General features: G+C 40.6%; 1 protein-coding gene and 1 long non-coding RNA gene across 3 annotated transcripts in view; one reads left to right on the forward strand and one right to left on the reverse strand.

Moving 5' to 3' along the window:
• LOC148778029 (uncharacterized) overlaps positions 1 to 16,216 on the reverse strand; it is a 62,539-nt gene extending 46,323 nt beyond the window's left edge. For both annotated transcript variants that reach the window (XR_016037187.1, XR_016037186.1), the window contains exons 1-2: positions 15,756 to 16,216; positions 1,460 to 1,538 (exon numbers count right to left, since the gene is read on the reverse strand). This is a non-coding gene — a long non-coding RNA (uncharacterized LOC148778029). The remainder of the gene's footprint in view (positions 1 to 1,459; positions 1,539 to 15,755) is intronic.
• Positions 16,217 to 16,602: 386 nt separating this feature from the next.
• The window catches only part of HOOK1 (hook microtubule tethering protein 1), a 71,081-nt gene continuing 70,242 nt past the window's right edge, over positions 16,603 to 17,441 (forward strand). The window contains exon 1 of the mRNA XM_055402022.2: positions 16,603 to 16,851. Within this exon, the coding sequence (XP_055257997.2) occupies positions 16,789 to 16,851 (63 nt within the window). The 5' untranslated portion in view covers positions 16,603 to 16,788. The remainder of the gene's footprint in view (positions 16,852 to 17,441) is intronic.

Here is a 17,441-nt window from a genome sequence, read left to right on the forward strand (position 1 = left end):
GATCCCCTGGTAAGTCTAAGATTAATTTTTTAAAGAAACTCTATACTGTTTTCCATAGAGGCTCACCCTTTTATATATCTGACATCTACCAAAAGTGTACAAGAGTTCCAATTTCTCCACCTCCTTACCAACATTCACTACCTTTGAAATATATTTATAATAGCTATCCTAACAAGTGTGAGTGATAATCTAATTATGACTTTGATTTGCATTTCCCTGGTGATAAATGATGCTGAGCATCTTTTCATATGCCTACTAATCAGTTGCCTATCTGGTTAGAAATGTTCATTCAAGTTCCTTGCCCATTTTTTAATCTTTTTCTTTGGCTGTTGAGTTGTAGGAGTTCCTTGTATATTTTGGATGCTAATCTCTTATAAGATATATGGTTTTAAAATATTTTTCCTTCTCTGCATTCTGTCTTTTCACCCTGTTTCCTTCACTGTGCTGAAGATTTTTAGTGTGATTACATCTGTATTTTTGCTTTTGTTGCTTGTGCTTTTGGTGTGTTATGCAAGAATCATTGCCAAACCCAATGTTGTGAGCGTTTATTCTGTGTTTTCTTCTAGGACTTCTACACTAATTTCTCATTTTATTCTATTGTGGTCAGAAAACATGTTTTGTATGTTTTTGGTCTTTTTAAATGTATTGAAATGTATTTTGTGGCCTAATATATGGTCTTTCCTGGAGAATGTACAACATGATCCTGACAAAAGAAAGTTTATTCTGCTGTTGTTGGGTGTTCTGTTCTGTATATGTCTCTTAGCTCTAGTTGGCTTATAATGTTGTTCAAGTCTTCTGTTTCCTTGCTGATCTCTGTGTAGTTTGATCCATCATTGAAAGTGGGGTATATATGTGTTCTACGATTACTGTTTGGTGCTTTAATTGTTAGTTTTTGCTTCATATATTTTGTGGCTTGGTTTATGTGTTTATACTTAATATGTCTTCTTGATGGATTAATCTTTTTATCATTATGTAATGGCCTTTTGTGTTGGAGAAGACTCTTGAGAGTCCCTTGTACTGCAAGGAGATCCAACCAGTCCATTCTAAAGGAGATCAGTCCTGGGTGTTCATTGGAAGGACTGATGCTAAAGCTGAAACTGCAATACTTTGGCCACCTCATGCAACGAGTTGACTCACTGGAAAAGACTCTGATGCTGGGAAAGGTTGGGGGCAGGAGGAGAAGGGGACGACAGAGAATGAGATGGCTGGATGGCATCACCGACTCTGTGGACATGAGTTTGAGTGAACTCCGGGAGTTGGTGATGGACAGGGAGGCCTGGCGTGCTGTGATTCATGGGGCCATGGAGAGTGGGACACGACTGAGCGACTGAACTGAACTGAACTGAATCCATCAATATAGACTTACAATAATTATTTTATAGGAAAAACAAGGAGTTACAAAGTAAAAATACATTAATACTGACTTTTTTTTACCTATGTAGTTATCATTATTGCTCACCCTGTTTTTTTCCCATCCTTTCTCCCTTCATTTGTTCCATTTGCCTTTGTCTCTTCATTCCTTGTTTCTTACTTCATTTCTAAAACATTGGAAAAAAAAAAAGAAAGTTGTATTTTATTATTATTTTAAATTGGTGCACTAATAATGTCCTTGGTAATTAATCATTTCCCTTGTCTTTGACACTCACATGGTGTGTTACAAAATTTGCTCTTTTTCATATGCAAGTTCAGCATCCCCAACTAGATGGCCAGCATTGTAAGAGTAGACACTCTGCCGTATAGTTCTCCACATTTTCAGTGTCAAAGGAAATGTTCAGAGATCAAATTGCTAACATCCATTGGATCACAGAAAAAGCAATTGAATTCCAGCAAAACATGTACTTAGGCTTCATTGGCTATGCTGAAGCCTTTGACTGTGTGGATGACAACAAACTGTGGAAAATTCTTAAAGAGATGGGAATACCAGACCATCTCACCTGCCTCCTGAGAAACCTGTATGCAGGTCCAGAAGCAACAGTTAGAACCTGACATGGGACAACGGACTGGTTCCAAATTGGGAAAGGAGTATGTCAAGAGTATATATTGTCACCCTGCTTATTTAACTTATATGCAGACTACATCATGCGAAATGCCAGACTGGATGAAGCACAAGCTGGAATCAAGATTTCCAGGAGAAGTATCAATAACCTCAGATATGCAGATGACACCACCCTTATCACAGAAAGTGAAGAGGAAATAAAGAGCCTCTTGATGAAAGTGGAAGAGCAGAGTGAAAAAGCTGGCTTAAATATCAGCATTCAAAAAACTAAGATCATGGCATCCAATTCCATCACTTCATGCCAGATAGATGGGGAAATAATGGAAACAGTGAAGGACTTTATTTTCTTGAGCTCTGCAGATGGTGACTGCAGCCATGAAATTCAAAGATGCTTGCTCCTTGGAAGAAAAGCTATAACAAATCTAGACAGCATATTATAAAGCAGAAACATTACTTTGCCAACAAAGGTCCATCTAGTCAAGGCTATGGTTTTTCCAGTAGTCATGTATGGATATGAGAGCTGGACTATAAAGAAAGCTGATCGCCGAAGAATTGATGCTTTTGAACTGTGGTGTTGGAGAAGACTCTTGAGAGTCCTTTGGACTGCAAGGAGATCAAATCAGTCAATCCTAAAGGAAATCAGTTCTGAATATTCATTAGAAGGACTGATGCTGAAGCTGTAATTCCAATACTTTGGCCGCATGATGTGAAGAACTGACATATTGGAAAAGACCCTGATGCTGGGAAAGATTGAAGGTGGGAGGAGAAGGGGACAATTAGGATGAAATGGTTGGATGGCACCACCGACTCAATGGACATGAGTTTGAACAACCTGCAGGAGTTGGTGATGGACAGGGAGGCCTGGTGCTGTCGGTGGGTTGCAAAGTGCCAGACACGACTGCGGGACTGAACTGAGCTGAACTGAATAGAAGATACTTATGCATGGTTATTGATGTCCTAGATATTCTGCCTCCTTTTTTCAGGCAAGGAAGCGATTATCCCCATTTATAGTGAGAAAACAGAACCAAGAGAATTTGAGAGTTGACCAATGTATTAATAAGAAAGGGAGACAAGCATGTTCTTGTGGGCTTTGTTCCCAACCCTGTTTTTCAGGTAACTTGCCTCAGTTATCTCTTACAAGCCTTCAACAAGCTCTCCCACCACTAGACAAACTTCTGGCAACAGGCAGGACTTGTAATAAATAATCCAACTGAGAAACATTCAATTTGAGATGCCTATCTGTTCTTTTTGAATCAACAGTGAAAGCAAATGAAATCGAATTGTTTCCCACAGACTTCCTGAGCACTGTAAAAATGTTTGAACCTTATTCTCAACTGAAGGACAGTATTTGTGAGGGTGGCTATGCATGCAAGTCACAACAAACAACTTCAGGTGAAACAGGGTAAGCAGCTTGACCATAGTTTACTCTGCTTCAAACCTGAAGTAGGCGAAACTTGTCTTTTTAGCTCATCAACCTCCTTGCTTGCCTTGGGGAACACCTTAGGGTAATAGAAAGCACAGATGAGGCTTTTCTGGCCAAGCAAAAAGGGTTTTAGTTCTAGACTATCTGCTATACATATTACAACTTTGAAGAAGTTACTTCCTCTTTTGTAAAAATAAGGATTATTGTAAGAATTAATTTAAATAGTTTACACAAATGTTCCCAGAATAGAAGTAATTGATATTAGCTTTCTTTCTATCCGTGAACCTGTTTCACCTCCCCACTGCCCTCAACCTCCTCCCTTCACATTGTCTAGTGTCCTCATTTTCTCTGCTTCCAGTCTCTTATAAAATATACAAGCTGATAAATACTTTCACCCTGACATGTAAATGACTATTATGTTCCATATTGTAGTTTTTACAGTGATGTATTATTTCAACACAGAAAAATCTAATGTCAAATAAACAAAATTATAATTAAGAAATGTAACCCACTTTGGTCACAGAAATTCAGCCCTACCAAATACCATTCCCCATAAAATGGAGTCAGGGTTTCTGTGAGAAATGATCAATGTCAAGATAGGAACAGGAAAGTACAAAGGGAACTTGGAGCTTCTTGTGTAGAGAAGTGCATAAAAACAGAAGACTGTATGCAGAAAGGACATAGAAGTCAACTTGAAGAGGCTCCTACTGGCTGAACTTGGGACAGTTTGATGACTGAAAAATAGTAATGAGAATTAATTGTATCATATTGAATAAAAACACATTTATGAGTCCATATTCATACTTTAAAAAGTTAAAAGTGGGTATGGAGATGAGGAAAGGTCTTTTTTAACAAAACAGAGTCAGCTAACAGATGTAAAAAGAATGATGGAAATGGAAAAGCATCATTTTGTGACCACCATGATAGGCATCAGTTCAGGCAATAACTAATAACAGATGCTAAAAGCACTGGGTGACAAACTTTTAGGGAACAGTATATTCACGCAGTGTCAAGTTACTAATTACAATGGGAAAAAAATCTTTACAATGGAGAAATCTGGTGGATACTATCTAAATTATAAAATTTAACTTCTCCCATAATCAGACTATCCAATGTCACGTTCCTGCCAATGTGACACACTCACTGAGCTCACATATAATCTCTGCTAAAAATGGTTAAACCAGATCTTGTTATGAAGAGACAGTCTGACAAATGTTACTAGACTGGGCCATTCAGAAATGGTGTTGTCATGAAATCACACACATAAACATGCACACAGGCTAGGGTACTGACCTAGATTAAAGGAAACCAAAGCAACTTGGAGACTCAGGAGACATGGATTCAGTTCCTGGGTGGGGAAGATCCCTTGGAGGAGGAAATGGCAACCCACTCCTGTATTCTTGTCTAGGAAATCCCCTGGAAAGAGGAGCCTCATGGGCTACAGTCCCTGGGGTCAATGAGGATTCCAGAGGGAGAAAAATAATTAAGGACAATTAGGTAAATTTAAAGAGGGGTTGTAGGTTGAATGGCTTCCCAGGTGGCAGAATCCACCTACCAGTGCAGGAGCCTCAGGATTTGTGGGTTCTGTCCCTGGATGGGGAAGATCCCCTGGAGGAGGAAATGGCAACCCACTCCAGTATTCTTGCCTGGAAAGTTACATGGACAGAGGAGCCTGGCGGGTTCCTGTCAATGGGGTTGCAGAGAGCAATCGAGCACACATGATTGAATAATAATATTGTATTGATGTTAAATTTCCCAAATGTGATGATTATAGGTGGTTATGTAAGAGTGTGTGTTAGTTTCTCAGTCCTGTCTGACTCTTTGCCACCCAATGGACTATAGCCCGCCAGGCTCCTCTGTCCATGGGATTTTCCAGTCAAAAATACTGGAATGGGTTGCCATTTCCTTCTCCAAGGGATGTTCCACACCCAGAGATCCAACCTGGGTCTCCCACATTGCAGGCAGATTGTTTACCATCTGAGATACCAGGGAAGCCAGCCAGGTTATGTAAGAGAGCATTCTTATTATTTGATGATTTAAGGGGAAAGGGTAATTATTTTGGTTACTATTGAAATATACATACAGAAAGAATGAACATGGTGACTATAATCAATAAAAACAATTTGAACATAAAAAATACACCCCAATAGTAGACCAGTTATTCAGTCCAAATAGCCAACTTAATTATTGCTTAGAAAAATCATGTGATGTTTATAAGAAAAATCATATGTGAAATAATAAGTCAGACTCATTGGCAGATAAAAAGTGTCAAAAGCTTGATCCATTCAAGGTCTCTCAGTCACATGTATAGTCACTAGCCTTCAGTCAGCATTTCTCTAAAAGCAACAATTAATTTCACTCATCTGGATACGATGGCTTCACTTGCTTCACAGTGTTTGACAAAAAGAATCTTGACTGCCTGAAGACATATTTCAGTAGCAAGGGACAATACAAAAGCAATAATGACTGAAGAACTGTATGTGCTATATTTTATTCTGTAATGTTATCTTAAAAAAAAAAATCAATTCTTACCACAAACACCAAAGAACACAAGGAAATTTTTGGAGATGGTGGCTAGGTTTAGAACCTTGATTGTGGTGATGGCATGATGGGTATATGCAGATATTCAAACTGATCAATATACATATGTTTAATTCTGCTTCATTGACTATGCCAAAGCCTTTGACTGTGTGGATCACAGTAAACTGTGGAAAATTCTGAAAGAGATGGGAATACCAGACCACCTGACCTGCCTCTTGAGAAACCTGTATGCAGGTCAGGAAGCAACAGTCAGAACTGTACATGGAACAACAGACTGGTTCCAAATAGGAAAAGGAGTGCGTCAAGGCTGTATATTGTCACCTTGCTTATTTAACTTATATGCAGAGCACATCATGAGGAATGCTGGGCTGGAAGAAGCACAGGCTGGAATCAAGATTGCTGGGAGAAATATCAATAATCTCTTATATGCAGATGACACTACCCTTATGGCAGAAAGTGAAGAGGAACTCAAAAGCCTCTTGATGAAAGTAAAAGAGGAGAGTGAAAAGGTTGGCTTGAAGCTTAACATTCTGGCATCTGGTCCCATCACTTCATGGGAAATAGATGGAAAAACAGTGGAAACAGTGTCAGACTTTGTTTTTTGGGGCTCCAAAATCACTGCAGATGCTGATTGCAGCCAGGAAATTAAAAGACGCTTACTCCTTGGAAGGAAAGTTATGATCAACCTTCATAATATATTAAAAAGCAGAGACATTACTTTGCCAACAAAGGTCCATCTAGTCAAGGCTATGGTTTTTCCCGTGGTCACGTATGGATGTGAGAGTTGGACTGTGAAGAAAGCTGATCGCCGAAGAATTGATGCTTTTGAACTGTGGTGTTGGAGAAGACTCTTGAGAGTCCCTTGTACCGCAAGGAGATCCAACCAGTCCATTCTAAGGGAGATTGATCCTGGGTGTTCATTGGAAGGACTGATGCTGAAGCTGAAACTCCAATACTTTGGCCACCTCATGCGACGAGTTGACTCACTGGAAAAAGACTCTGATGATGGGAAGGGTTGGGGGCGGGAGGAGAAGGGGACGACCGAGAATGAGATGGCTGGATGGCATCACCGACTCTGTGAACATGAGTTTGGGTGAACTCCGGGAGTTGGTGATGGACAGGGAGGCCTGGCATGCTGTGATTCATGGGGTCGCAGAGAGTCGGACACGACTGAGCGACTGAACTGAACTGAACTGAAATGTGTGTAAATGTTTGTATATCAATTATACTATAATAAAGCTTAAAAAACAGTGTTTGTGTCCCCTTGTAGAAGTCTCCTCTTCACATTTGGAAAGAGATTTTCTGAAGTATGCAGCTTATTCATAATCAGTTTCTTCGTCTGCAAAAGACTAAAAGTGTTACCTACCTTGTCAGTTTGTTAAAGATATTAATAAATGAATTGGCAAAGATGAAGCACTTTGAACAATGCTTAGCACCTAATAACTATGCCATAAATTTTAGCTGCTATTACTATTGTTGCTGTTGTAGGTCTTTATAGCCTCAGGACTAGATATCTTCTTGGTTACCAATCCTGTTCATATTAAACACTATTCAAGCATGAAGCCCCATACTTTAATGAAATGTGTAGCTTCTCTCTTTACTTGGTACATATACACAACGGAGTATTACTCAGCCATTAAAAAGAATGCATTTGAACCAGTTCTAATGAGGTGGATGAAACTAGAGCCTATTATACAGAGTGAAGTAAGCCAGAAAGAAAAACACCAATACAATATACTAACACATATATATGGAATTTAGAAAGATGAAATAATAACCCTGTATATGAGACAGCAAAAGAGACACAGGTGTATAGAACAGTCTTTGGGACTCTGTGGGAGAGGGTGAGGGTGGGATGGTTTGGGAGAATGGCATTGAAACATGTATATTATCATATGTGTGAAACGAATCGCCAGTTCAGGGTCGATGCATGTTACAGGATGCTCGGGGCTGGTATGTGGGGATGACCCAGAGGGAGGATAAGGGGAGGAGGAGGTGGGAGGGGGATTGGGGAGGGGGAACTCATGTACACCCGGGGCGGATTGATGTCAATGTATGGTAAAACCAACCAATATAATATTGTAAAATAATTCAGTTCAGTTCAGTTCAGTCGCTCAGTCGTGTCCGACTCTCCGCGACCCCATGAATCACAGCACGCCAGGCCTCCCTGTCCATCACCAACTCCCGGAGTACACTCAAACTCATGTCCACAGAGTCGGTGATGCCATCCAGCCATCTCATTCTCCGTCGTCCCCTTCTCCTCCCGCCCCCAACCTTTCCCAGCATCAGAGTCTTTTCCAGTGAGTCAACTCGTCGCATGAGGTGGCCAAAGTATTGGAGTTTCAGCTTTAGCATCTGTCCCTCCAATGAACACCCAAGATTGATCTCCTTTAGAATGGACTGGTTGGATCTCCTTGCAGTATAAGGGACTCTCAAGAGTCTTCTCCAACACCACAGTTCAAAAGCATCGATTCTACGGTGATCAGCTTTCTTCACAGTCCAACTCTCACATCCATACATGACCACGGGAAAAACCATTGCCTTGACTAGACGGACCTTGGTTGGCAAAGTAATGTCTCTGCTTTTTAATATACTATCAAGGTTGGTCATAACTTTCCTTCCAAGGAGCAAGCGTCTTTTAATTTCATGGCTGCAATCAGCATCTGCAGTGATTTTGGAGCCCAAAAAAACAAAGTCTGACACTGTTTCCACTGTTTTTCCATCTATTTCCCATGAAGTGATGGGACCAGATGCCATGATCTTTGTTTTCTGAATGTTGAGCTTCAAGCCAACCTTTTCACTCTCCTCTTTCACTTTCATCAAGAGGCCTTTGAGTTCCTCTTCACTCCAATAAAAATAAAAATAAAAAAATAAAAAGAATAAGCCCTGATCAGTTTCTAAATACATTTTTGTTTTATTTTCAGGCTATCTGGAAAATATTTCCAAGTCGCAGTATAGAGTATTTATTTATTTGGTTAAATCATTTCAAAAATTTTATTAACCTTAATTGGACTTCTAGGTATTTCTTATAGTTGCTCATATTAACAAAGCCATCACTTTCCTGGCCTTTCTGTGACTTGTTATGGCTCTTGATTAGATGGCCCACCCTCTTCTTTTGTCCTTAATTTCTGGATAAATTTCTTCCTTCTGGCATTTTGGTATTTTAAGTCACAGTATTCAACACATGGAGAGTGAACAGGTATATCTCCTCAGGCAAAAATCACTTTCCTTATATTCAATTGACATACATGTGGAGGTTTCAGAGTACCATGTTTAGCCATAATGGTTTCTAATATAGGTTTTTCAAGCTATAAAAAGATATAAGCAGTATTTCTAGCACAGTGATCCCTGTCATCCTTAGAAACCATACTTTTATTATTTCTGTGAACCTTGTCTCATGAATGTGATTTTATTCACTTTCCATTTATATGGTGTAAACTAAAGAACTTCTTATTTTTAAAATATTAATCTTCAATACCCTTGAAGACAATAGGAGGTACCTTGGATAGTTATACTGTAAAGTTAGATTTTGCTTGCTTTTTAGAGACAAACATCTGTGGATTAAGTGATTAGCCACTGTGTGTCAGTGTTTAGATTTTATTTTAAAAATCTGCTTACATGGATTAGAAGGATTTTTGTGTAGAAGAAACAGGTCACCAACAGAATGAGGAGTGGGGATCAGCTCTTCTAACAGAGTGTAAAATGATGACATATCTTGTGATTCGCTTAGGGAAGCTGAGCTGGAAAGCAGGGGATTTGTATGTTTAAAGTGATGCTTTCGGTTGGTTACATGATTATCAATACATTTTACTAAGTATTTATTTTTGTTACCTGTTGCTTTTAGGTTTTTGAAACATAGCTTTTGAAAAATATACCTTGCTATTAAATTTTTTTCTCATCTTAGTTCCTTGTCTGTATCAGTCGCTCAATCATGTCCGAGTCTTTGTGGCTCTATGGACTGTAGCCTGCCAGGCTTTTCTGTCCACGGAATTCTCCAGGCAAGAATACTGGAGTGGGTTGTCATTTCCTCCTCCAGGGGATCTTCCCAGCCCAGGGACTGAACCCAAGTCTCCTGCATTAAAAGCAGATTCTTTACCACTGTGCCACCTTAGGGCAAGATAAAATAATCAGGTTCAGCTTTATTTGACTTAGCTTTGGAGTGTGTTCAAATATGCTTAGTAAATGAAATGGTGATATTCATTTTCACTCAATAAGTGACAAATTGATTATTCTTTCTCATCAGTTTAAAATACAATTGATAATATCAATCTACATTGTGATTTATCTTTCGTAACTTTTATTTCCCCAGGCACCCCAGTTTTAAATTCTCCAAGTCAGTATTTGTTTAGTTATTTGACACCACGTCTCTACATGAAATTATAACTGTCTCTATACTCTCTTTCCATTTTGGTGCCTTCTCAGTGCAAGAACGAAAGATGCCAGTGTTCTTTCCCCTGGGACCATTTTAACTTTGTGGTTATGATACTATTGCTCCAGTTGGGGCTACTTGTCCAGGTTTTTCTGACCAGGCTTGCCATCCTGAGTGATGGCACCCCCACCTCCATCTATATGACTGTGGGCACGACTGCTGTTCAGAGGATTCTCTGATGTGATGCCCAGATACCAACATGGGGGAGTGCTGTTCACAGACAGCCATCAGCCATTGTGAACTGCCTGGGCTGCCATGCCACCTTTCCAGGATAGCCCACATCCAAGGACTATGGAGGCATAAAGATTAAACCCCTTTCATTCAAACTCAGAAAACTCAGAAGCATCATCCCAGCTTCAGAGCTCCACAGGGTTGGTTGGGACTATCAACAGGACTCCATCTCAGCCTTCTTTCTCCCTCTGCTCACTTCTGCTTCCTTTTCTTTCCTTCCACGCTGTTATTCCCAAGAGCACTTCTTTTTTATTTTAAAGTAATAAATTAATTTATTCATTGCCTGTGCTGGGTAGTATTGCTGCTCATGGGCTCTTTGTTGCTGTGCATGGATTTTCTCCAGTTGCAGAGAGCAGAGGCTATTCTCTAGTTGTGGTGTGTGGGGTTCTCATTGTGGTGGCTTCTCTCAGTGCAGAGTGCAGGCTCTAGAACACACAGACTTAGTAGTTATACTGGATGGGCTTAGTTGCCCCAAGGCATGTGGGATCTTAGTTCCAGGAATAGGGACCAAACCCCTGCCCCTGCAGGCAGATTTTTATCCAATGGACTACCAGGGAAGACCTTCAAGAGCACTTCTTAATAAACCTCCTGAATGCTAATCTTCATCTCAGAGTCACTTCTTGCAATTTTTTTCTTATAAATTTAAAATCTTTTGTATCTGTATATTCATCAGTGACAGAGATGCCTTCACTCTTGATCTGAACTTGAACATGAACTTCATCATTGAAATATTAGAATAATCTCTTTTGGTGTAGCTCAGCAGGTTAGTAATCATATTGATTTTAAATACTGAAATAAAATGCACTTAAAAGCAGTTTTATTAAGTGATATAAAATCTCTTAAGTCTATAAAAAGCCCCAGAAGCAATATTTTCAGTATCATGTAAGTCTCCAAATGATCATTATTTTAGTAACAGTAGTCAGTTCCTGGCCAAGGTGAAGTATTCCCTTTTATACCCAGTGGGAAGTAGTCCTCATCCCTGATCCATTTTCTCCAGTTTCTTTCCAATAGTCACCAGGTCTGAAAATACCTGTGGGGATGACTCCCACTGAGTGCTCAAGTCAATTCTGTCCAAGATTGTCTCATCAAAAAGCTAAAGCTCACCTGTGGTTATTGTTTGGGGTTGGTCTTGCGGTCTTGCTTCCCTAAAGCCAGTACAGTATTTAATAGAGCTAGGCACTTGCACCAGCTCTGATCACAGGCCTAAGAACTAGATGGTGTTTTAAAATGTAGATTTTCATCATCATTTCTCTTCACTGGGAGTCTACCTAGGGCTTGTAAACCCCCTTCCCCAGGGTGTGGACACTCTTATTCCAAAGTATCTCCCAGATTCTACAAATTGTCACAATCTAGAAATGTCTCCTGTTGTATTCAGCTGATTATAGATCTAGATGCTGATTGGATGTAGGATTTTGTGTGTAGGGGCCCAATAATTTGCTTCAGGAATGAATGCTTTGCTGGGGAGGTCCACTGGGTTGTTTGCTGCTGATATGGTCACTCTGCTAGAATGGCTGTTCTTTCTGAATGTCTAGATCTGTGCCTGTCCAGGCCAGGGTTTTCTTCTGTCTGGTGTCCACCCTCAGCCATTCAGTGTATCTACATATCAGCAGGGAAAATCTTAGACTTCTCCATTTTTTCACTCCATAACTTGTATGGGCAAGGCACAGATATACTCTATCATTAGAACCGCCTACAATTCTTTTTAAGGTACCTAGTTAGGGCTTTTCTCCTTTTATCACATATCCATCCCCTTAGAGGCCAATTCAGAGCTTAAAAATCTCATCCTGATCTCATCTTTCGTAGTATTAGTTCATTCTGGTAAGAGAGGAAAATTTAAAAATTAATAATCACTGTGAATAACCTCTACCAAAATTTTAATGTATCTTCTTTCACTTTTTAACGAGTGCAAACATACACACACACCTTAAGACATACATGCAGTGTAAATAACAGTTATACTAAAATAGATTTAGCAACTATCATGAGCTAGGAGTTCTGTTAGGCATTATATATACATTTGGTATTCACAGCAACCATATGAGTTTACATGGAGGGAATTGCTGGTTTTGTTTTTGTCTGCAGACATCCATATCCCCTACTCTATCCACATGGGGCAACCATTGCATGATTTCAACTTGGGTTTACAGTCCTGGTAGGGCAGCCATTCTAGGCACTTTAACTTCTTCTGGCAAAGGATTGGACACATATGTCATGATAGACCCAATAGATGCTCTTTCTCCAACTTGAATCTTGAATAGAATGACTCAAAAAGACTTGAAACCATTTTTATCATATTCATCTGGGTGGCACTCTCCTGAAAAGACTTGTTATAACTTTTGCAACCTAGATCTGATGAGCTTCTCTGAGACCTGCCCTTTCCCATGTGGAGTTCTTCAGATTTTTTCTCTGAATCTGTGAGATTTTGTACCCTTGCAAAAACATTTTAATAGTTACCAGGTTATATTTCACCCACTTAGCACCAAAAAATCCCTAATCAATATAGAAATGCACAGAAATATATAAGTATTATTTGAGTTTACAGAGATTGAAATTGGAGATTAGTGAAATTAAGTGACTTGCCCATGATCATCCAGGCAGTAAGTCACATCAGGTATCTAGAACACTAAAATATGAACTTAATTTTTTAAAATATTTATTGGCATATAGTTGATTTATAGTGTTCTGTTAGTTTCAGTATACAGCCAAGTGAATCAGTTACACTTATACATATATCCACTCTTTTAGTCTTTTCCCATATAATCTTTACAAAGTATTGAGTAGAGTTCCCTATGCTATACAGCAGGTTCTTATTAGTTATCTGTTTTACATATGGTAGTGTGTATATGTCAATCCCAATCTCCCAATTTATTGCCCCCCGCTTATTCCCTGGTACCCATAAATTTGTTTTCTATATGTGACTCTACTTCTGTTTTATAAATAAGTTCATTTGTATCCTATTGTTTTTAGATTCTGCATATAAGTGATACCATATGATGTTTATCTTTCTGTATCTAACTTACTCCATTCAGTATGATAATCTCTAGGTCCATCCATGTTGTTGAAAATAGCATTATTTCATGCTTTCTATGGCTGACTAATATTCCATTGTATGTATATACCAAATCTCTTTTATCCATTCCTCTGTTGATGGACATTAGGTTGCTTCCACGTCCTGGCTGTTGTAAGAAGTGCTGCAATGAACATTAGGGTGCATGAAGCTTTTCAATTTATGGTTTTCTCCCAGTATATGCCCAGGAGTGGGATTGCTAGGTCATAGGCATAATTTTAATTAACTTTCTTTTCAATCTCTCTCTGTTCAAACACTTAGGGGTGGTGTGTGCGTGTGTGTGTATGTGTGTGTGTTTGCATTCTTATATGTATTCTTCCACAGTTGAGATCTAACCATATTCAAACTTAATTATTTTCAGTTCTTTAGTTTGTTTAATGATAAAAATCACTGTAGAAAATTTCAAAATTATTGTCAAGTACAAAGAGGTAAAACTTAACAATTATTCCAAAACCTGGATATTATCATTATATTACTATTCATCTCTCTCTCTCTCTCAAGAGAGCCATACTGTATGTACAGATTTGTATCATCACTTTTTAATTTTAATATTATTTTGTAAGCATTTTCCTGAGCAATTAAACTTCTTTCAAAATATTTTAAGAGCTACTATATATTTTATTGTATGGATATATCATAATGTAGTTAATCATTCCTCTTTCAAATATTTAATGACTGTTTCTTTTTTCTGCTTTGATAAATAGCACTGCAATCAACAACTTTGTTGGCATCTGATTATTTTCTTCGAATAGATTCTGGAGGTAAAATTGACTTAAAGGCTTGAACATTTTAAAGATTCTTGATAGCCTCAAAAACTTTTCAGAAGATTGTACCAATTTATAATTTCATTGCTAGTGCTTAAAAGTTAGTTTTATCCAATTCTCCAAATAATGGGTGCTGACTTTTAGAAATGAATGCCAACAGTTAGAAAATAACAGCCTACATTGTATTAGGCATTTCTTTTAACATCTTTATTTTTTCCTGGCCCAATGTAATGTAAGATAATCTTATAACTAAAAACATAAAAAATTTTCTAAAATGCTTGTTCAAGTTGTATATGAGAGTGCACTTTACTCTTTTCAACATTATTTTGTATTGTTTTATTTCAGCGATTCATGTTTTACACTTTTCTAACTTTTCAAATTTGAAATATTTCTTTAAATTCACAATCATGTCCTTCACATGTTAATATTTTCCTACTGAATCTAGCATCATGAAGAGAACTGGGCATCTATTCTCTGCTTGTATAGATCCCAGAAAGATAATTCAATTGCCCCTCAGATGCCCCTTCTTAAATATTTCCATTAGTCACTAATGTGGCTCTTAGTGACATGTTCTCATAAACTTCTAAGCATATATGATTGCAGTAACTCATATTTGCAATAGAGTTTTTCATTCATAAAAATCTTCCACATCCATTATCATTTTTGCCCTTATGAGGTACCCAGGGGAGGTTAGTGTCATTCTCCTCATTTTAGGAAGGTGGAGGTTAGGTTCCACAGGAGAAAGCTGTCAACATTGCCAGTGAAGAGTAAAATCAAGACCCAGACCAGGTCTTCAATTCCTAGATCTTTTACTTTTCATTAAGTCACATTACTAGTGTTGCCAGTGTACAGAAGTATAAAATGACTCCACACTGTGTAAGAAAGTCCTGGAATAATGTGAAGGGACTCAATAGCAAAGGCATGTACTCTATTTTTAGAATGACACTGATTTAAATTGGGGGGCTTTTAATTGCAGTGATCAGTTTTAAACATTCAATGTTGAAACATAAAGATGCAATAATATAAATGAGCCAGCTGCATTTTTACACAGAGCATGAACTGATGAGTTTATGAATGAGTGATGAAAATCAAGCCAGAGTAATAATATTCCAGCCCAATTCAACAGGCTAAGCTATGTATCAGTCAGTACCTTAGTTTCCAGTTTTACACCTCCCCCTCCCCCATGAACATTTTGAGAAAAGACAGGTTTTTCAACAGCTCTAGAAACATAAGAAGCATTGTACATTGATGTCTTTCATATTTTTTTGAAAACTAAAAGATCATTTCATTTTTTATTTTCCTACCTGAAAATGGCCTTCCCTTTTGCCTCGCCTGGCGTGCTGTGATTCACGGGGTCGCAAAGAGTCGGACACGACTGAGCGGCTGAACTGAACTGAAGTGAAAATAAAATTGTCCATGGTTTTGTGATCTTGTGAGAGCTTATTTGATTTAAGCAGCTTTATAGTATTTTACCCTATAGGAAAAAACTTCTTTGCCATATCTGCAAATTAAAATATCCTTTTCTAATGAGCGCCTAGAACATTAGCTTTCCCTCTCTGGATGGTTTTTATTCACTGGTAGGATCTATCTCTGAAGACGCTGTGGAAGCAGTCTGTCTGTCTCCACAGGTGTAGCCAGGAGCTGCCCTACTCGCAAGGAGGCGGGAAGATGCCTGGAGTTTCTCTTACATATTCTTAGGCCCCCATGGCCACTTCTGCCCTTGGGCCTACGCGATCATCGACCTCACTAACGCCCCATCGCGCACGCGCACTCATTGCCCCCCGCCCTAACTGCACCTGCCAGGTCATAAACCCCTTCCCACCCGCTAGAGCTCTCACTAGGAGGCTCAGTCTTGTCTCACGTTGATTGGTCGAAGCCCAAGAGGGTGCGTCCAATCAGCAATCCCTCCTGTTCAACCAATTCCCGCTTTCCCGCCCCCTTCCCGCCCCACCCGTCCCTCTCAGGCACCTATCTTCTTTGTGACTGGTGGGTGCCCAGGTCACTCAGTGCGGCAGGCCGAGGTGTGCCGGAGTGGGAAGGAGGGGCGGGAGGAGGGAGGGGAGGGGAGGGGAGGGGGCGGGGCTCAGGTGCCGTGCGGCGCAGTCCGGGCCAGAAGCGGGAGGGGGCGAGCTGCGGAGCGGGGCGGGGGCAGCGGCGAAGAGGGCGTTACGCCGGCGACGTCGGCCGCGCGAGGCTTCGCGCGTGAGCGGCGAGGGCACTGGGCCTGGCTACCGAGCTTTCCTGGCGCGCGAGCAGGTCCTCGACGCCGGCTCCTGGGGGAGCGCGGGGAGGAGGGACGTGTCGGCGTCAGCGGTGTAGTCGACGGCGGTCCTGGCCATGGAAGAGACGCAGCCGCTTCCGCAGTCCGAGCTGCCGCTGTGCGACAGCCTCATCATCTGGGTGAGTGCGAGGGGGCGAAGGGGGCCGAGGGGCCGCGGCGAGTTCCTGGGGCGGGGGGCTGCCCGGTTCTCGCAGGTTAGCCTGCGGAGGAGCGAGGGTCACCTGCGCCCCGGACTCGGCGCGTTGCCTTGCCCTCCGCGTCTCCAGTCGCCCTTGACCTCGAGAGTGCCACCTGCGGGTAGCGCGGCAGGTGTGCGTAGGTGAGTGAATGTGCGTACGTGTGTTCTGCCTTCGAGGGCGGGAGGGGGGAGGGTAAAAGGAGCTGGGGTGGGGGTGGGGGAAGGAGGACCACTTGTCTTACCGCCCTGATCAAGCTCCTGACAGCTGTGGAGGGAGCCTAGCGCCCATCCGTTTACTCCCCGCTGGGCCATTTGCTCCCCCCGGCTCTGCGCCCAGGCCCTAGACTTTCTGGACCACCGACATCCCTGCCTTCCGTCTGCAGAACGCCTTCTCATAGAGACCTTTATGCTACTTGGAAGTGAAGACCCTCCTCTGAAAACTCCCTCCCACTGCAACCACCTAGCTCTAATTTGGACGCAGGTGTCAAAGAAGTGGTTTCAGTTCATGGGTCAGTGCTGCTCCCGGACCCC

The sequence above is a fragment of the Moschus berezovskii genome, chromosome 4, assembly GCF_049115385.1.
Source record: "Moschus berezovskii isolate FMDL1 chromosome 4, NW_MosBer_1.0, whole genome shotgun sequence".
In the NCBI taxonomy this organism is placed as follows: Eukaryota; Metazoa; Chordata; class Mammalia; order Artiodactyla; family Moschidae; genus Moschus; species Moschus berezovskii.